We start from the raw sequence: 20,518 nt of genomic DNA, 5'->3' as shown, positions 1-20,518 counted from the left end.
CACAAAAAGAATAAAACAAGATTAGTTGATAAATAACACTATAGTTAGTTGAAATTTTGTATAGAACTACATTCAGGACATTTACAGGAGTAATAACGGAGGGACTGAATTTCATCATCCTCATCACTTGTGTTCTTCTGTGGGCTACTGTTGTCAGTAGTGAAGCAATCTTGAAAAATGCCATAATATATCCATTAATCACATTACCTGACCCCCGGGATCCCAACTAAATACCGGGACCCTCCCATAAATTTTCACCCCTTCAGATACCAAAGGAACCCCACAGGTCCCATGAATCTCCCACCAGAATACCTTAAAATCTCTGGGATCATTAGTACTCTGTCAATGACCCCCCCCCCCCGACACCTTACAAACACCTATCACGGACCTTAAGCACCCTGGATCAAGAATCGCTGAAACCTACCGTAGTCCAGAGACCTCAAGAACTCACATAGACGCCCCCTGGAGCACATAGAACTTCCTTGGAAACCTCCATTTTGGGGCCATGAAATCTCTAGGGAGCATGAAACCCAATTCAAGGTGGCCAGAACCTGCTCACAGACTTTTTCTAAATATGTTGTCCCAGATTTGATACAACTTTCCTGCTTTTCGTTGGGACTTGTTGATTTTTTTTGTTTTTTTTGTTTTACCTTTCCAATCCTCTGGGATGCTTCCAAATGCCATACGGGAACAAAATTATTTCTATTAGGATATCTTACAAGAATTACATCAAAAGCCAGGGTTTATGAGTTTCAATTATGATGTTTTCTTCGGGTGTACTCTATCAACACGAAGGGGAAAAACACGTTTTGTGTCAGTAAGCGATGGTTTGCCAAAATAGCTTACCAATAATATTTGTTTAACGTTTGTTAATTTAGGCTTTATGAATCTGTTATTTGTCTTACAATCTTAGGAACATTATCGGGTTCAACCAGTTAAAAATAAAGTTCATCAATCCGAAAAAGAAGCACTTGGATGCACCGAACAGCCCACGCGGAAATGTCAAATGTTAGAGCGTCACATCGGTCCCTGAACGCAGCATCGGTGCGCTCGGGAGAAGCCCAAAGCTCACAAAGCAGACAAATGAGAGGGACTCACTGGCAACACAGCAACAGGTTGGAGTTGTTGAACTTTCTGCACACCGATCTTATCATTTTATCCCCTTTTATTGAGTCTGAAATAGTGAAAAGGTCGAAGTCTCTGCAAGATTAGTCAATGGACAAAAACTGGTCGAATTTAGTGTGAAAAGTTAGATTATTTGGCATGTTTTTGGAATTTTGGTCAAGAAGAGCATCCTTGAGTGTTCATGTAACCATTACAAGTGTGAAGTGCTTTATAAATGTAACTTTTGAAACCCTATTTTAAGCTATTTAGATGCATTGAAGGGACTGATCATCTGCATAAAAAAATCAATTTTGATCAAAAAGCCGACCAAACTTTTCTCCAGTGAAGCATCACGAAGGTTTAAGTGGACTTCTTGGGCTTTGCAGGATGTTTTCCACGACTCTCCTCCTTACAGCGTTCTGTGTTTATGCGCATTTGGACACTTTTACGCAGGGGTGCCAGCTCCCCTCCGAGTGGCGGCCGCTGAGCGATGGATGCCGGGCGGAGCTGGCGGAGATCATCGTCTACGCTCGGGTCCTAGCCATACACCGAGAGCCCTTGGGCGGCGTGGCAGGTAGCCTGAGCCTGTACAATTCGCTGCCCTTCGGGTTCGGTTATGGGTACGAGGGCACGGAGGAAGGGCTGTTGTACTCGGCAGAGGTGGAGCTGCTGTGCGACCAGGCTTGGGGCAGCATGCTGGAGGTACCCTCTGGATCAAGGCTCAACCTGACTGGGCTAGGGTACCTGTCCTGCCAGTCCTACACCGTGATGGAGAACTACTCCTACTTCTTCTTCCTCAGGTAAGGTGCAAGGCCTGGACACAACAATAGTTCCAACAGGTTCCAACAGGACTCTTAATACTAGTGCTAACTGTCAGTCTAGAAGTAAGTGTTCTTGTTGACACACAAATTAAACTGCATCCCATACAACGTTTTGCCAGAGAGAACGGCATTTTGCAAAATAGCAGCTTTAAACTAACACTGTAATAACCCTCCAGTCTTTTCACTGTTTGTCTTGGAGCAAACTATCTAGAGTCAGATGTGAAAACAAAGAGTACTATACTTAAATATAATTCTGAGGTGCTACTTGAGGCTGCATGAGTATTTCCATTAGGTGACCCTTGAAATCATGTACTTTTTCTGCACTACATCTATCTGATATTCTGTAGGTACTAGTTTTTTTTGCAAAGGAAGATTTTACCTGCTAAACAATACAGGCTCATTAAATATGAGTCACTTCTATTAAGGTTTGTCCCCACAACTCTCCCTGTTCATGTCACCTGCAGGATGGACGAGAACTACAACATCCTCCCCCATGGGGTCAACTTCCAGGATGCCATCTTCCCCGACACAACTGAGAACAGGCGCATATTCTCGAGTCTCTTCCAGTTCTCCAACTGCACCCAAGAGAGCCCACCATTCCACACCTTCAGCCCGGAGTGGGACATCCAGGAGGACAGCAGGGTAGGGCATCACATTGTTTTGACCACACACCACCTGTGGTCTGATAAAGTGCCATGCATGAAGAAGAAGAACTGTTCTCCATTAAATGTCTAAAGCTAAAACAAGGATTGTAACCCTAACGGCTGCCATGCAGTATGATTGGATAGTACGGTTGCCATAGTAATGCTTTCTGCTACCTTTAAAACAAAAATGACTCTAACAGGTTGGCCTGACTCCCATCTCCTGTACAACCTCATTACTTTCTGAGAAGAGCAAAGTTAAAAATGTCTCCTTATTAAAGTCATGTCAGCTTTTCTGGTGTTTGCATGGGATGTAAACAAGCCCAATGTCATCTGGTTACCATGGAGATAATAGATTAACGGTCCATGAACAGCACGGTGCAGGGAACTGGGGGGGGGGGCTAAAAACTATTGTTAAGGTGTTGTCGTTTGTTTGTAATATTCTTGCTTCAGGACCTGAATCTGCAGTGGTATACCTGAAATATGAATGTAAGTACAGTGTGTGTTGGAAGAAATGTGAGACAGCAGAGCAAGGTCTTAGTTTGTGTGTATGAGTGTGTGGACACCTAATCCTTAGTTGAGTTGTGACTTTGTTGACAGGAATGTGGTGAGGATCAGTAGAATCACAGTTTAACTAACCTCTGGCACAGTGCAGAACTACACACACACACACAAATATTGCCTTACTGTTCGATTTTCAAAAGGATAAAAAAAAATACTAAAACACACACATGCACAGAAGAATTGATTATACTCTTAACAAAATTCCAGCATGTGATTGGTCCCATGTGATCAAATCCTAGTGAGTTGAAGATCAAAGTAATTTGTCGAGGTCCATCAATCTGGTTCCTTAGGCAGACAGGAAACTGGCCATCCAGGGGCCAAAGGTGAAATAGCAGAGATTCACATCTTTGACAGGCAGCAGTTTGAAAGAGTGTCAATCTTCAGCTTCAATCCATATCCAGATGAAGCAACATATCGTGCTGACCTGGGACCAGAGTTAAGCTGAACCATGTTAACAGAGGGAGGAAGGTCTGATGCATAGATACAAGCATTTATTATCACACCTCATCTGACTGATGTGAGCAGGTCGCACCTTAAACAAGACAGAACAAGGCAGCTAAAGATAGACTGACACTGCCTTCATTTTGAGCAGATATAAGAGGAACATTTGAATAGATTTTGATCTTGTGGCACAGTAAAATACTCTCAAAACAATTTCCAAAGCTTTTCTGATATGTGCATTTCAGTGCCATAATATCAGGTGGTGTACATTTGTCATCAATGCTGTTGTTGTTGATCACCTGAATTTCTGTATCTGTTACATGCCTAGCAAGGTTATGTTAATTTTTATAATTTCATAGAAGTGGGATGATGGTAATTTTATATCTTAATGTGCGCTGTTGTCATTGCAATAGCTCAAAAATGGATGTAAGCATGTTATGGGAAAAAAACTTCATGTTCACTGTATTATATTAGAGTTAGAGAGTTAAGAATTGATCTCAAGTCAGACTAAAGTCATGAGCAGGTAAAATCACAAAACAACAAAAAATAATTAAGACAATGAAAGTGAAGGTTTTACATGGTCAAAAACCTTGAATACTTCGTAGGTCTGTATGCTACTTAATGTTATACTTGTCTAGTCTCTACTAGCTTGAAAAGTGACTTGGTTTGTCTCAGATGACCAAAGACTTGACTTGGTCTTGTCTGTAATGACTTGAGACTTGACTTTGACTTGCCTCCAACTAATTCAGATTTGACTTGGTCTTGTATGTAGTGGAATGGAGACTTGATTTGGACTTTATTATTAATGTTTTACTTGATTAGTTTCCACTGACTTAAAAGGTGACTTGGTTTTTTTGACGTTGAATTGGACTCGTGTCTAATGACTAGAGACTTGACTTGGACTTGTCTCAAATTAAGTTTGACTTGACTTGTCCCCACAGTCTTTTGATTGATTTTTGAATTGACTCGTACTTGTCCTAAATGTCTTGAGACTGGACTAGTATCTAGTACCATTATTAAAATTATTTATATTAAAATCAACACATTTGCATGTTTGTCTAATTTGAGACATTAAATTGTTAAATTAAGATTTATTGCCATCATTGCAATAACAGACTGTAATATCTCAGACCCTGTTGCACTAATTCTGATGAAACTTGGCAGGATGTTGCACCTTGTTCCTGACTGACCCTCGGCCTGCAGTATTCATAGATTCTGACATGGCTACATGTATCCCAAAAATGGATTTATGGTATTTCTCATTTTCCACAGTCAAAACTGCAGAGCTAAATCAGTAAAGCTGCAGGAGGTGCAGTGGTATGGGGTCTCCCTCTCCCTTTCTCTTCAGGTTTGACCTGCAGGCCTCTGAGTTATGAGGTTAGAGGTCAGTCAGACGGGTTAAATGCACTACACATTTAGAGGACGAGCACTTGCATGCAGAGGCTGTGACCTTCAGGCAAGGCAGAACACCAAACAGTTGTTTTGCTCTGGGAATTTATGGAGGAGTATGAGATGGAAGGACCTTCTTCTTCCTCTTCATGTCTCTGTCTTACTATTTTGCTGCCTGATATTTGAAAATATCAGATTTTAAGCAAAAGAAAAACCCTCTTTTCTTTCTTTCCCTCTGTTTTGTTTGGGTTGTATATGAAATGAAATTAAAAACATTTCAGAAGCACACGATCCTATTTCTAATTTAACTATCTTGAATTCTTGGTTTTATCCAAAGGATCTTAAAAGCATTGGTTGTATCGCTCTCCCAGTGCTTTGAGGATTCAAGACGTTGTTCAGCTGGAGTTAAAGACATAAAACATTCCTTAAAATTGGAGTTGGGAGGTGGTTTGCTTCTGGTTTCAGCCTTGTGGGAACCAGACACCCCTCCAGAAGGATAGCCCAGAGACTTCCTCCCTCTTCTGCCAAAACCTTCAATTATCTTTTGTTCAAAGCAGCCTCTTATCAGCAGCATGCTGAGCTGCTTTTACCATGAGCCAGAGGTAGAAACTCCCATAAACTCACTGTTCATCTACTTAATACAGATTTCCATTAAATTGAAAGATATCGTATGTCTTTTTCTCAGATTTTATCTTGGGCTCTTTAGCCTTAATTTGATAGGTCTCAGTATGATAGAGACAAATTCCCCAAATACCTATTAATCAGCACATTTCAATGTTACATGCACTCTAATGATTTGATTATAACCACAGTGAGGGAATACTCTAGTTGTAACTGTCATGTAAATACCTTTAACAAGTTTTCTGACTTTCATTTACATTTTACGTTGACGTTCAGTCTGCCTGTTTCACTCAGTAGTTAAAGCTCAAGATGAATACAATGTCAGTGTGTGTTTGTGTCTCCTACTTTGTCTCATCTTTGTTTTTCTTTTTTCTCTGCCTCCCTTTTGTTCTTTTTATCTCTTCATCTCTCACTTTCTCTTTTCTTTTTGTCCCTCTTTTCTAACCTCCCCTCCCCATGCACACACACACACACACACACACACACACAAAGCAAAATAAAACCTCATGAAGAAGAGGAGAAACCCTGGCTTCTCTCTTTGACGTCAATAGAGAAGCTCTAAAGACATTACGTGTGTGTGTGTGTGTGTGTGTGTGTGTGTGTGTGTGTGTGTGTGTGTGTGTGTGTGTGTTGTCTGTGTGTGTGTGTGTGTGTGTGTGTGTGTGTGTGTGTGTGTGTGTGTGTGTGGATTAGGGTAGTTGGGGGGGATTCATGCTGAGATTCTACACCGATCAGCCACAACATTTAAACCAGTTACCAGTTTTAACGTTGTGGCTGATCAGTTTATATGAAGTTACAATGGAAAATCAAAAGTCTGGAGAGATAAATGAGCAGTCAGGTCAGGCTGGGCACACACACACAACATACACAAAAACGCATCTCTCAATCTCATCAATCATTTAATCTCTCTTTTGTTTACAGTCTATATTTTCTTCATTTTTCTCTTTCTCCTCCTTTCTCCATGTTTTCTGTCTTACTCAAATTATTTTATAATTAAATAAAATACAGGTGGTGCTGCACTGTAGTCCAGGCTAAAATATACTGAGAAGCAGCCTTAAATTTGCTAACATTTAACCTCAGTGCATTGCCAGTGGTGTCAGTCAAACGTACATCGTCAGTGATGTTAAGTCCTTGGTGGTTGCTCCTGATGTTGCATGACACCAGTGCACGAGATTCCAAAGCTTGTCTCATTTCCACGTGTCAGACTTCATAGAGAGCATACATTTTACCATGAATTCAGGTTTATTTGAATTTAGGTATTCCTGAATTGACTGTAACTTATGTACTTAAGTGAAGTACATTTGGTCCATATTTGACAAGATATGTTATATGTTAGAAAAATTTAATATATATTTGAATTGGTCCTTATTCCTTGTAAAATATTAGAATATTCCAATCCAGGGATTTCCACTTTCTGGCTTTTGGGGGAAGCACAACAATCACACAACACTGGCATATTATCACATTATAAAATTGATATGGCTAATGTGTTAGCAAACATTTGCTAATTAGCAAACATTTGCTAATTTAAACATCCAGCAGACATGGGGCAACATGAGCTGAAGGATGCTAAATCTCTCCATAGAGCTAAACAAAAACTGCAAAGTTGGGTGATAATTATTTTTGGTTTTGTCACAATAAGCAACTCCTTTAATATTACACAGTTTTTTTTTAAATTCCATTATCAATTTAAATATGTTGTTCAGTGCATCTTTAAATGCTCTTCAGTGAATTTTGAGTGTATGACAGTCCCCCCCCCCCCCTTAATTTTGATATTCTGCAGCCTTGATAGAATCTTGGACGAAAGTAGACAGTCTTTCTGTGTTATTGCCTTCAAAACTTAGCATACTTGAATTTGAGGACATTGTGTACATGCATGTGTGTGTGTCTTCAGATGTCCTCTAAATACTGTTTATACAGATGATGATAAACAGCAGGCAGGTAACATCCAGATGTTTTGACAGGTGGTGTGCATTTGTGTGTGCATGTCTGTTGGGAACATCCTACCGAGAGCCTTCCTATGAGCATGTCAAAGGGTTCAAACTATAAAAAACAAAAACAAAAAAAAAAACAGGTACCAATGTTATGTAGTCTGGATTTGACATTAGTCTAAGTGAATGGGAAGCGAAAGACTTGACTTTAAGGGTTAAAACATATTGTCTCACTTGTCGCTAATTCCTTGACTTTGTGGTCTAAGGCAAATAAACAGGACAGGTCTTACATTTAATAGTCTATGACATGCTATTTCTTTGTATGACAACATTGTTTCAGAGTCAAAGTACATTTTACTTGTTAAATATTCAAACTAAATATTTCGTCATTTCATTTAAAGATGGTTTGTAGACATATTGGTCACTGAAAGGGACAGGCTGAGACATCTGTCAATCAAGTAACCACCACAAGGGTTAAACAAATAGTTTGCCATTTTGGACAGAGCGAGACAAGCTGTTTCCCCTTGCTTCCAGTCTTAGGGGTAAGCTGAAGAAGTTCCCCCCAGTTCTAGCTCCGTACCTAACGTAAACATACAAGAGTGATATCTATCTTCTGATCTAACGCTTGGCAAAATACTGAATAGGAATATTTCCTAAAATGCTTACAGTCTGTGATATAATCACAATGTGAAAATAGCTACAGAGACCATAAACTGTGGAAAAAATGTGGGCATAGAATTATTTTGTGTAAGTTTGGTGTTGGATCTGGGATGGACTCATATGTAGCCACCTGAGGCTGGTGTGAACAGGCCACAGCAAGTTCTTTTGACATTTTGTGAATTAGTTTGTGTTAATTACTGCCCAAGTATCCTCTAACAGCAGTATTCTTTATAGTATGTGTTTTTAATGCCTTTAGCTGTGACACGAGTACAGAATACACTGTATCAGCACTAGGGCTGTCACTTTTTCCAAAAATCAATTTGACACACAATTCGTTCAAATGAATTCAAATGGCTTCATCACACTGCTTCTCAGGTGCTTTTGTGTTGATATTGTCCGCTCAGGATGGCTTTACTAGCTTGTGTCCTTTTCATAGCAAACAAAATAACATTATTAGCTTGATAGGTCAGTAAGCCATACCATAGGTCAAGCTGATAGTGAATTTTTTGAGCGCCCTCTGCTGGATCACAAGGTAAACTATTTCAAATGCAAATTGCAAGTGGAATATAAAGAACAATTAGCATTAACCTCAGCTGAGACAGTAACAATTGTCACAGTTACTGTTTGTAAACCAAGGGTGATAATACTGTACGTACGTATTTCCTAGGTTTGTATGTTCCTCTGACAAAATGAAGTCGTACACGAACATAAAGGCATTCCACACTGTGAGAGCATTCACCCCTGTTAATGCTTTTCCAGTTCAGGTCAGCTCTGGTCTAAGAATGAAATGAAAAATTAGGGCCCCTGAAACATCAAATGGCTTCACCCTTGCAGTCAGGGAGGGATGGAAAGTCTGTGGGTGATGCAGGCACACATAAACAGCATACATTCTCCTCATGTGTTTTTGAACTGGGAATAGGGTGCATATGTGGATAAACGTAAATGAGAAGGGTCAGGACCTCCACTTTATTTACCTGTTCTCCCTCCCTCCAAGTGTGATAGCAAGGGAGAAATAACAGCACTGTCGAGATCAAAACACCAATGTTTTTTTCGTTTGCTCGGAGAGGCTGCTGGGAAAATCAAATTACCAGTGCTCCCACACTGCACAACCAGCTGAGATGGAAACTGGTGGTTTACAACAGTTTGGCTAGCTTGTTTAAAGAACAAACCTTCCTGTATGTTAACTTACTACACACTTTCCCTGTCCTCTTCTGTGCAGCTGCTGTGTTCCTCAGTGCAGGCGGTGCTATTTGAGGAGGAGGAGCGAGGCCGCAAGATGCAGGAGCGTCTGGCTGCAGCAGAGAGGAGAAACCGGCAGCTGAAGGAGCGCATTCGCAAGGTGAAGCGTTCCCTGAGGAACGCCCGCAAGGCCACGCGCAAGGCTGAGCAGGAGGTGCAGGAGCTGCAAGAGAAGCTGAAGGCTGCCAAGCGGAGAGAGGGGCATCACCTCAATGCCATAACGCAGGAGGAGCATCCACCTGGGCATTATGCAAGCACAGCAATGCGCCAGCGAATGCAACTTTAACTAATCCTACCTGCCCCAACTTGCAACCCACTTGGACTGAAAACTAGCTGTGGAGAGTGAGAGGCTGCTGGGCGGTCTCTGAGCAAGGGACATACAAATAGCAACTGTCACATATGAGTAAACACACTTTTAAAGTAATAATCTATATAGTTTTGTTGTAAGTAAAGTACTCTTTCTCTCTTTTATAACCCCGATTGCAATAACACAACCGTATAGGGTCAGGAAGACTCCTGGTCATCTGACAAAAGAACGAAAACGTTTCCTGAATGAGAATCAAACATTTATTTTCTTGATAATTCCTCTTGCAGGTGGAGCAGTGCTGTAGCTCAGCTGCCTTCCTGAATGGATAGAGGTGCTGCTTGAAGTTTGAACGATGTATGTGTTTGCTAGGTAGGGGCAGTGTCTAACAAAAGACTCTATTGAGCACTATTAGAAGTATAGGATCCAGTGTTAGAAAGTCAGACTAAGAGTCAGAATATCCTTGCTTCTGCTGCACTGATTTCTTTTTAAAAATCTCACTATAGCAAATGCACCAATTTCATATAAATCAAATCACTAGAATACCCCTTTAAATACAATATTTTGTTCTCATAGTCCAAACACATTGCCAAAAAAAATTGAATTTCCGGCATCTAATATGTAAAGCTGCATTAACTGAGCAGCAGAAACTAGCTGAAAACACAGCAGTGACATATTATCACTCTTTAAGTTAATATAGCTAACTTGTTACCAAGCAGTTGCTGACTTACACATTCAGCAGACTTTAAACAACATTAGGATTAATTTGAAGTTTTGTTTCTGTTTAACTGATGTATTTAATTCTAATATATACTTTCCTTTTAGCACTAATTTGCCCTCCACCAACCACTGAGGGAAATATCCTAAATGCTCCACTATGTATAATTTCATCTATTAATGTTTGATATGGGGCAAGTAGAGTATAGTGGATTTTTAGAGCTGTTTGTCTGCTGTGTCTGAAAATGACAATGTCGATGAGAGCAGTGACAATAAACCAACACAGTTAAGATGCGGGCCGCAAAACCAAAACAATGAACTGAAAGATGCTAAGAGTGTATCTGCAGAGTCAGGTGATAATTCTCTGTAAATTCATCCCTGCAAGCAACCCCTTCCACAATACATATTGTAATTTGACCTATTGTTATTATAAAACTATTGATTATATCAGCTTTAAGTAAATGAAAGACCTGCGTTGGCATTTATGGTCTTTTAGTTTTTGTTGCTTTTTGTGACACATAGTGTATGACAATCTGCCACAACCAAAGAATTTAACTTAATCAGACACATTCAAATTGCCATTTATGTGATTGCGGACTAAAAGAGCACTGATAAGAGACAATACATTTAATTCTAAACATGCTGTGATTAATCAACTTTCACTTCAAATTAAATTTTTAGCAGAGAGTTGAATGTCTTTGAATGAGAATTCTGGGATGTTTGAGAGGGTTCATTTATTATTAATTCAAGTCTGGAACATCATCTTGTATTTGATATATCTCCATTAATGTTTTTCTGCTTATAAAATTTAAGTTGGATGAACAACAGTGTGAACTTGACAGTGTTTTGAGGAAGAATGTTAACATCTTGGTCACTGGAGTACAAAAAAAAAATAGCCACACATGAACACACACACACAAACACACACACACCAGTGGTTCAGTTAAGTTCTATAGCATTTCGAGTGAAAAGAGAGGTTAAGGTCAGAGGAGACACTGTATGTATATATGTGCACTATTGGGGGAGCGAAAGAGTATGTGTCTGTGTGTGTGTTTGTGTGTGTGTGTGTGTGTGTGTGTGTGTGCGTGCGTGTGTCTGGCCCATCATGTGACTGGAATGTGTTTGTGTGGGCAGCAATGTTCTGAACAGCAGGACGGCGCTGAAATATTCCTCTAATTCAGTCTGGAAAACCAAAAGCTCTAGAGGGAGGCAAGCGTCATCACATCACAAGACCTTGGTCAATGCAAGGAAAACAAATCACAACAAAAAAATGCAACAAAAGGAGGGGCAGCCTGGATGGACAGGGATGCAGAGAGAGAGAAATCAAAATCTGAATTGCAGTTTCTGTCTTGTGGAACATAATGAAACACTTTGTGATGTCGTGTTGGGGAATAAAGCAGCAGCTGAATTATGACCTGCATTTGGTGACCAATGAGATGCTGAAACAAAAAAGGAATACAAGCATGCCACCTGTTTTTACATCCTGTCAGACACTTCTGACACTTCTTTCTGCAAAAGGTGTTGCAGATATTCATCTTCTTGGTCTATACTTAGTTAGCATGCGGGTAAGACACGTAGAGGAAGTACTTTATACCTTTATTAACCCCGCAACAACCACACCACCATATCCGATGCTCAGAACAACCAAGTTTCTGAGGAAATTTTGCTGAAGAGCAAAGAATCATTTAAAGCTATACAGTAACCACTATTAAAAAAAAACACTAACTTTAAGTTGTAACTGAAAACCCAAGCTGGCAAGCTAACAATCCTGTCAAAAATTAGCAAAGTATATGCTACTACCACTGGGAGTTCCCAAAAAAAACAATTATTTAAATTTTTTTACATAGCAGCTTTAAATGTATTTATTTGTAAACTTATCCACCCAGCTCCCATTGACTTCTATGGCCATTTTAAAACATTTAGCATTTAACATTTATTTACTTTATTTTTACCGACTTCATTTTCGTAGTTTTTTGGTTTGTAGTGTTTCAGTGTTTAGAGAGTTTCAGTCATAAACAGTTTCTATATTACGACAGTTTTTGTATTGGAGCGCCTCGGTAGTCGAAGGCTTACAGTCTATCCCCTATTATTTGCTTTCCCTACCTTCTTTCCCTTGTTATCTCCTGTCTGTCTTTTCACTATTAACTGTCCAGTAAAAGCAAAACAATGCCATTGTACTGTGAATAGGGTGAACATGTCACAGACATGTTACTCATCTGAACACATCATCAATTGGGTTGCTAGTAAAACAGCTAGCTAACACTGCTCCATGTACACTTTCGAGTAGGTGACAGTTTTGGCCTGACTTCACTGTCGTCTACCACAACTACGCTTTATGGCTGAGCGACGATTTTGAGTGTTTTCTATCTAGATTTAAAAGAATATAGTCTTGTACCAAAGCCATTTCCCTTCTAAAAAAGTTTCTTGAGGTCATTGGTGGTATAATTACAGTACTGCGATATTATTTTCAACACAGTTTATAGCTTGGTTTGGTTTTCGGGCAGCACAGGGAAACATCACCCTGCTGTTTGCTTCAGAACTGTCTGTCCAAATGACACAGATAGTCTTTGCACACTTCAAATTCCACAGTATGGCTGTGAGACTGTTAGTTATCTCATTGTTTCGGATGATCTGCCTGTAATTAGGGTTATTGAATATATATGCTGCTTAGGAAAGAACAAAACATCATGTTTCTGTAGGGGAGAGAGAGGAGAGGATGGGAGACAGGTGTGGGGGTTGGGAGAGTGAAGTCCTAAATTAAAGATGAGGAGAAATCAGTTTAAGAGGCAGAGAGATCAGTGACTCCGAGCACAAACACACTTACAGCTTGACAGCCACTGTCAACAAGCAGTGTTTATATCTGAATATGAAGGGTAATTTTGAATAAGTTCTGCTGCTTTGCTGTGTGTGTACATGTGTGTCTGAGTATGATGCTGAATTTGTGCATGTCATTAGGCATGGAGAATCAATGGGATGTGAAATACTTTGATTACACAATGTTCATTTCATTGCTTTGGTCTATGTGTGTCAGAGGGATGGATAATTATGAATGAGCTGGCACATTCAATATGTATAGGTGTGTATGTGCACGTGTGTGAGCATTTCCCTGTGCTGAACCGATATAGAATGACAGTCAGAAGGTAAATCTCCAACTGAGATGGAGGGCAAAGCAGAGGAAGTGTGATGACTTGAACCACAGGAAGCTGTGGTTCCTTTATTAGTAGGCCAAACTTTGCTGATAAAGGGCCGATAGTAACACAACTTATCTGTGATGATACAAACCTTCGGGGTAACGCTGCTCAGCAGGGAAAACTCACTTTAGTTGACAATAATTTAAAAGTATCATCCAAAATAAGACTGGTTTTGAACATGAGTATTGTATGTTAGCTTATTAACTGTAGTGTTAAAAGGGCATGCAGGAGCAGGAACTAACCTGCGACTTACTGTATTATGTTGATATATTATCTCCCACTGATTGTTCTCTCTTAAGTTGTGTTCAGGGCCAGCGCAGAGGGAATTCAAATATGGCAAAAATGCATATTAAGTCAATGGAGCAAACAGACATATATTTACTGCACTGCAAAATAAAGTAAAGCTGTGTCTGCTGAAGTTTATGTTTCCACTTGAGCATGAGAATATCATGAAGTTGAGCAAAAGCCAATCAGCACTGATGAGAATCCCACCAGGCCCCAAGTATATATCAAGACAGAGGAGAAGCAAGAGTTTACAGCCATGCTTGATGGCGTTGTGAGGTTGTATTTAGGTATGTTCACCATCTTAGTTTAGCATGTTAGTATGCTAATTTGCTAATTAGCAACAAACACAAAGAACATCTGAGGCTGATGGGACTTCTAGTCATCCCAGTCAAGAGGGTCCGACTCACTGATGTATTATAGAAACTGTACATTGGGCTAAAGGATGACATCCACTCACTTGAATGAAAATTTCTCTCTAGCTTTTGGGTTTGCTTCTGTGATGTGCGTCCCACTTCGCATGCGAATTAATGTGCCCTCTGCTGGCCCTGCCGAGACGTTTCTGCTCTGCTCATAAACTTTGCATTGTGATGACGTCACAAGAATAAAATTCAGTTTTCTAGGCCTGGGGAAAGATTTGCACAGATAAAAAATTCAAAATACAGAGTAAAAGCCAACCTTGTTTGCAGTTCTAGGTTTCACGTCAACAGTTTTACCAATGTCTTTTTGATAATCTATGGGCAAAATGCTTTTTAGGCCGCAGGTGATTTTATCATTGCAATACTGTGAGTGACCACTGGAACAAATTAGCAGCATGGCTGACTGGCAGTTTGGTATCCAGCTCTCTTAATACAACCATGATCAAACTGTGGACTTCATGTCTGAGGGCCCCAGGTCCCAGGCTAGCCAATGGAAACAGACCAGGTGTGAGGTGCATCACATATCTGGCACTCAAGTATAAAAGCAAACAGACTGCTACTTACAGTTAATTTAACCTTTTCTTGCTCCAAATGAAAGAGTAACAGTATCTTCTGTAGAAGAAATCTGCTATGAATGAAATAAAAATCCAAGAAAGTCACACAAATAGTGAAATGTTCGAATATTACTGTCCAGATATAACCTAATCTTAAGTCTATCACAAGTCTTTCCTACTAGCATTAATTAGCATTGTAACATAGAGTAGGACCCAACTTAATGCTAATATTAAACATTAGTCGGATAATGTGCTGGTAAAGATTAGCGTGTAGTATATGATCATTTTGTATTTGTCAGGGAGGTAACCATAGCATTGCCTTTTTATCCTGAGGGAGAAGGAGTCAGAAGATACTGGAAAATGTGTTTTTTTAAATTTCTATATTTTATGTATGTTTTTGCAGTAGAGTTTAGGCACACTTAATTCAATAAAATCAAAAACTGTCACCAACAACACAAGAGTGGTTTATGTTTACAGTTTAATTCCAGAGGATAAATTATATTACAATCTGTTTCACACAGTTTTGAAACATAATGTTAGCTTCTCCAACAGGTTAACATAACCTGCACGTTTTGTAACAGCTAGGTTGTATTTTTCAGGTAATTTAGCACAGTATGTCTTTCACACCTACAGTAACATAATACAAGAAAAAATATTTGGGTTATTATGATAATGTTACTTAGTCTTGAGCACAGAAACATGAGTTTTCAAATCCGGTAAAATTAAAAAAAAAAAAAAAAATAGAGACCAATATGAGATGGGATTACACCAGCTTTGACACCCATCAATATGTTGACCTTGACAACCCATGAGTACTCAGTTGCCATTACTACATTATTATATCAGTGCTCAGTACTCATGGGTTGGACCAAACTCATCTTCCAACTTGGCCTTCACTTTGATCTCAACTACACACCTGTAAAGTTTCATGTCTGCATCTTGCGCAGTTGTGACACTATCAAGGTGACAAAATCTGTCCAAGACAGAAAACATATAAAAACCTGCCAAAGTACTTAAAACTGCCCTTTTGGTAGTTCCTGTTACAGTGGATGTCTCCAGGGCCTCATTTTGCCATATTGAAACACACACACACTCACACACACTCACACACACACACACACACACACACACACACACACACACACACACACACACACACACACACACACACACACACACACACACACACACACACACACACACACACACACACACACACACACATAGTTATACTATGACATAATGCATTCCCAAGCTCCTTACCCTAACCTTAACCATCACAACTAAATGCCTAACCCCAACCCTTACCCTAACCCTAACCTAAACCTTATTCTAACATAAACCCTAAAACAGTCTTAACCCTCAAGCAGTGAGAACCGGCCAAACTGTCCTCATTTACCCAAAATGTCCTCACTCCATAAGGTATATAACTCAAGCTAGTCATCACAAAGATAGAAGTACAAGTACACAGGCACACACATGCAGAAAAAGAAAGAGACTCAAAAGGTGAAAACAATACCAGACACGCTGTCACAGCTGGTAAAAATGAAAAGACCCACATCACAACTGATTTATCTCACATATGGGGACCACACTCTCTTCCCATGGGCTTGTAGACCTGGGGTCACCAGGTGTGCGGTGTCACCCCAATTGAGGAACAAACACACTGGCTGTTTCTGGCCTGTAAATAAAGTCTGTAGGTTCTTTATATAGAGTAACTTATTTTGTATCTTCCAATAATTCTTTTATGTTGATTTTTAAAATAAAAGCACCATTAACAATTAATGAATTTGCTCTTGTCAGCCAATATCTAATCAATGCCTACTTAAAATGAATAAGTCACACTAGTGTTGGGCAGCTGTGACACCTCAAATAAATTTGGAAACTGCTTTCACAGAAACACTGATATTGCAAAAATGTGGTCTCTTTATTGTTTTTATCTAAACTCTTACTAATCACTTAAGTGGGGATACTAAGGTATAAACCAAAGGTGAAACCATTCAGCTTTAACATTCTTTAATATGGGTTCATAATGCTTTAATCTTAATAATATATCCCAACATATTCTGGTAAAGGCAACATGTGCCTCAAGTCTTTGCAACTTCTGTCTTACATCTGCTACACATCTGCTGTACAGCATATATATAGGCAAAATATCAGTCAAAGTAGTAAGGAGCATCTGGTGTTTGCTTTATATCGATATTCATGGATCCCAGAATTTGTGTATGTTAAACACAGAGTACAAATACACAGACACACATATTTATATTTGTAGGAATGTAGTCCTTCTGTGAATAAATAATACTATTAAGCCATCCCTATATTATTTTGTAACGCACACAAACACACACATACACCAAAAAAAGAGATGGGTAAGGAGTCATGTCACGATCATTCAGGATTTATTTCAGGAGAAAAGACAAACAAAACACAATCAGTCGTTCTGGCCTGTGTCGTCATGGTTACTCTGATATGTGCACATGATTGTCAAAGGCATCGGATGTACAAGCCCCATTAACAGAAAGTCATCATCATCATCACAGCACAATATCTTCGGCAGGCAGAGCCCGCTCTGAGACATGAGGGTGTCGTCAATATGACAACGGTTCACAAGATGGGAGTCTGTTGTGGTCACATGCAGAGAGTAAATATAGCCAGCAGGCTCTGGATGAGGACGTGCACAGGAAGACACCAGGTCCCAGGAAGCAGCATATAGAGTTTTAGTCTTACAAACAATTCTCAGGCACAGCTGCTCTCAACGGTTAAGTTAGATAATCAGGGCAGAGGCAGAAAACAGTTTTTAACATTAATTTAACTGCTTCTTCACAGACGGAAACACAGCTGCTATCATGGCAGTATTGCTCTAGATGTACTGAAGCACACAAAAATCTAGCAACAAAATATAGAACTTAGACAATGTAGCATATATATTCTTGTATAAAATTAAGCTAAGTAAGTATCCTCTGTAGAACACATTGCCAATAGGTACATATACTTTATTTCCTTGGAAGCAGAGTTGGCAATAGGGTGGACCTTATGGTGTGTCTACACAGAAAGCATTTCAGCCACAATCCAGCTGTCTACACAGACCACACAAGGGCTCACATTTTACTAACACTATATGGGTGAAACAAAGCATATGTGACACGAAGCATATTTTTACCCTCCAAGTCCATTGTCTTGCATTTTACGTGTGTAACTACAGTGATTGTGTGTTGGGCGCTGAGTCCTTCCAAAACGCAGGTGACCTACACCTCAATAATGTGCCTGAACACTTCCTGTGTAGACACACACAGTCCTGCTCCGCTAATGTGCTGCTCATGCTACGCCTTCAGGTGTAGACACACCCTTAGTCACTTTGGATCTTTTGATAAAAATAGTTGAAAGAAAATGATTTAGAATTTAGCTGCAAAGCTATTTAAGTTAGCTACTTACGCTAGCTCAATTTCCAACGAGTCAAACTAGGCTATAACTCACTAGTTAAGCTAACATAATCATTTTCAAGGTTATAAATGAATGAAAAATTAAAAACCCTTGATATTTATGTTTTTGATTTCATTTTTAGCAGAGTTTTCGCCATATTTACCAAGGCCCCAGAAATAGTGCTAAGCTATGAGGCTACTTTGTTGTAGAGGCCACAGTCACAATGCCGATAACTTCAAGACCACTGGCTAAAAGAAATCAACTCGTACAAAACTGTTACAAAAAAACTGCCCTAAAAATTTTTCTGAGTGCCAAAACCACCCATACATGACTTTGTATTCCCACAATTTTTGATAGTAGGTACAATAAAAAATGATAAAGTCTCAAATGGCCAATCAATAAATTATTTTTCCATTAGTCATGTGTGAAGAGAATCAGCAGGAAGTCATTCTAATATGCAGCATTTTAGCAATCTTCATCGGTTCACAGCATCTTTTAATATGTATATGCCAGTTAGCTAAGTTGTAATAACCAATGAGATTCTTTCTGCCTCTCGAAACTGTTTGTAGAAACTCTAATCTGCCTCTGACTAACCTCAGCTTTTTCGTGGACTCAGGTATCTCAACCTGTGTACGTCTTTACATAACACAGAGATAATAACATCATACAAGGGCATATAAGATTATGCAAACACTCATGGTGAAGTTGAATTCTTGAAGCACTTTTTTCGACATGCTTCTGTTTACATCTTTTTTGACGATGCACTTCAGCAGCGCCTTCATTAAAAAAAGGGTCAGAGGACCGTGAGCTCATAATGTAATGAGCAAATGAGAGTGGCTCGCTGTCACTTTGCACCCATAACAGTGTTTTTTCTGAGTCTGTCACAGCTTTGGATTTCTTCCTTTAGAATGGCCAAAACGTAAGCCTGAGTTCAGTATATGATGCTTTCACTTTCAGTTAAAGTGACACTGAAGTGGTGGTGGAATACTGATGGCATTTAACCATGCTGTGCAGTTCTGCAGATGGTAGTCACACTATGCTGGAAAGTATATAAAAGCAAACTGCAGTGGGGAGTAAAGGGGAATTCAGCAATTCATTTTTTTTTTACATTAAACATTCCATAGAGAATACAATCAGCTTCCCTCAACATACACTCACTCACTTATTCACTCAAACATGCCTGATCGGCAAGACATTCGTATACAGTATATTATCTTGAAAATTATCATATTAATATCATTCATATTCACAATCTATTTACAGTAGCATCTTTAACATGGAAAGAGTCATTCAGAACATGTTTTTTTTTCTCTCTCTCTCTCTAGCAAACAAAAACAGCAGACATAAAACCACAGAGGAGCATGAACCCGAGCCCTATGCCTGTCTCATAGCACATGTGTAAACCCATGTAAAGACTACAGTGGACGACATCATATTTAATGAAAGTATGCTTACAGTCTATGCTGGCGATTTCTTAACCTAAATACACCTGGTATTTTAGTACCATTTTTACAATGTACTGTAGCTTATTCAATATTATTATTATTATTATTATTATAATAATAACAACAATAATAATGATAATAGTTAAGTGATTGAAATTGTCTGGGATCTGGCAGGGATTCAGTGTCTTGCACTTATTTATTCCCCCAAACTAAAAAAAGTTATCTTCTTTTTTTAAACTATAGCTGCTGATGTTTCCTGATTCCACTTCCAAGGAAAAGCACTGAAAAAAAAGTTCAAAATGTTAAAAAATGCATAGCAGTAAATGGGTACGTATACATGGTTACAGTGAATAATCAGATTAAGGTGATCATTGGAATAAAGCCCTTACATGGTTGAAAGTTTCCCTCTGTGACACATGGATTTACTTAAGTGTGTGGTTAGTAGAGAAAAATGTAACAAAAACCCCATTTTAAAAAAGTCAATAAATATAGGTTTCTGAAAGCTAAGCTGTGTATTTATAGAGAATGAGACACAAGGGGTATTGTAACTCAGTAAAAAAACACAAAAAAGACATTATGACAGCTCATTTAAAAAAAAAAAAAAACCCAGAGTATTTCTAAATCAGATTTCCCATAACCTCTCACGCGCAATCACTCCCAAAACAGCATAAATGAAAACCATGAACCATCAAAATGCAGCCACTGCAAACTATCACTGTGAATGACAGCTTAGAATCAGACTGCTAATATCAAGTTGTAGATTTACATGTTT

General features: G+C 39.2%; 1 protein-coding gene across 1 annotated transcript; it reads left to right on the top strand.

Moving 5' to 3' along the window:
- Positions 1-1,099: 1,099 nt before the first annotated feature.
- Positions 1,100-11,210, top strand: ccdc3a (coiled-coil domain containing 3a). The gene is made up of 3 exons (XM_040141353.1): positions 1,100-1,904; positions 2,390-2,567; positions 9,392-11,210. Exons 1-3 carry the CDS (start codon positions 1,492-1,494, stop codon positions 9,695-9,697), a joined length of 897 nt encoding a protein of 298 aa, XP_039997287.1. The 5' UTR covers positions 1,100-1,491; the 3' UTR covers positions 9,698-11,210.
- Positions 11,211-20,518: the final 9,308 nt, after the last annotated feature.

The sequence above is a fragment of the Xiphias gladius genome, chromosome 2 (genome assembly GCF_016859285.1).
Source record: "Xiphias gladius isolate SHS-SW01 ecotype Sanya breed wild chromosome 2, ASM1685928v1, whole genome shotgun sequence".
In the NCBI taxonomy this organism is placed as follows: Eukaryota; Metazoa; Chordata; class Actinopteri; order Istiophoriformes; family Xiphiidae; genus Xiphias; species Xiphias gladius.
Note: the sequence above shows the minus strand (reverse complement) of the source record. Positions and strands in the feature narration are given on the sequence as shown.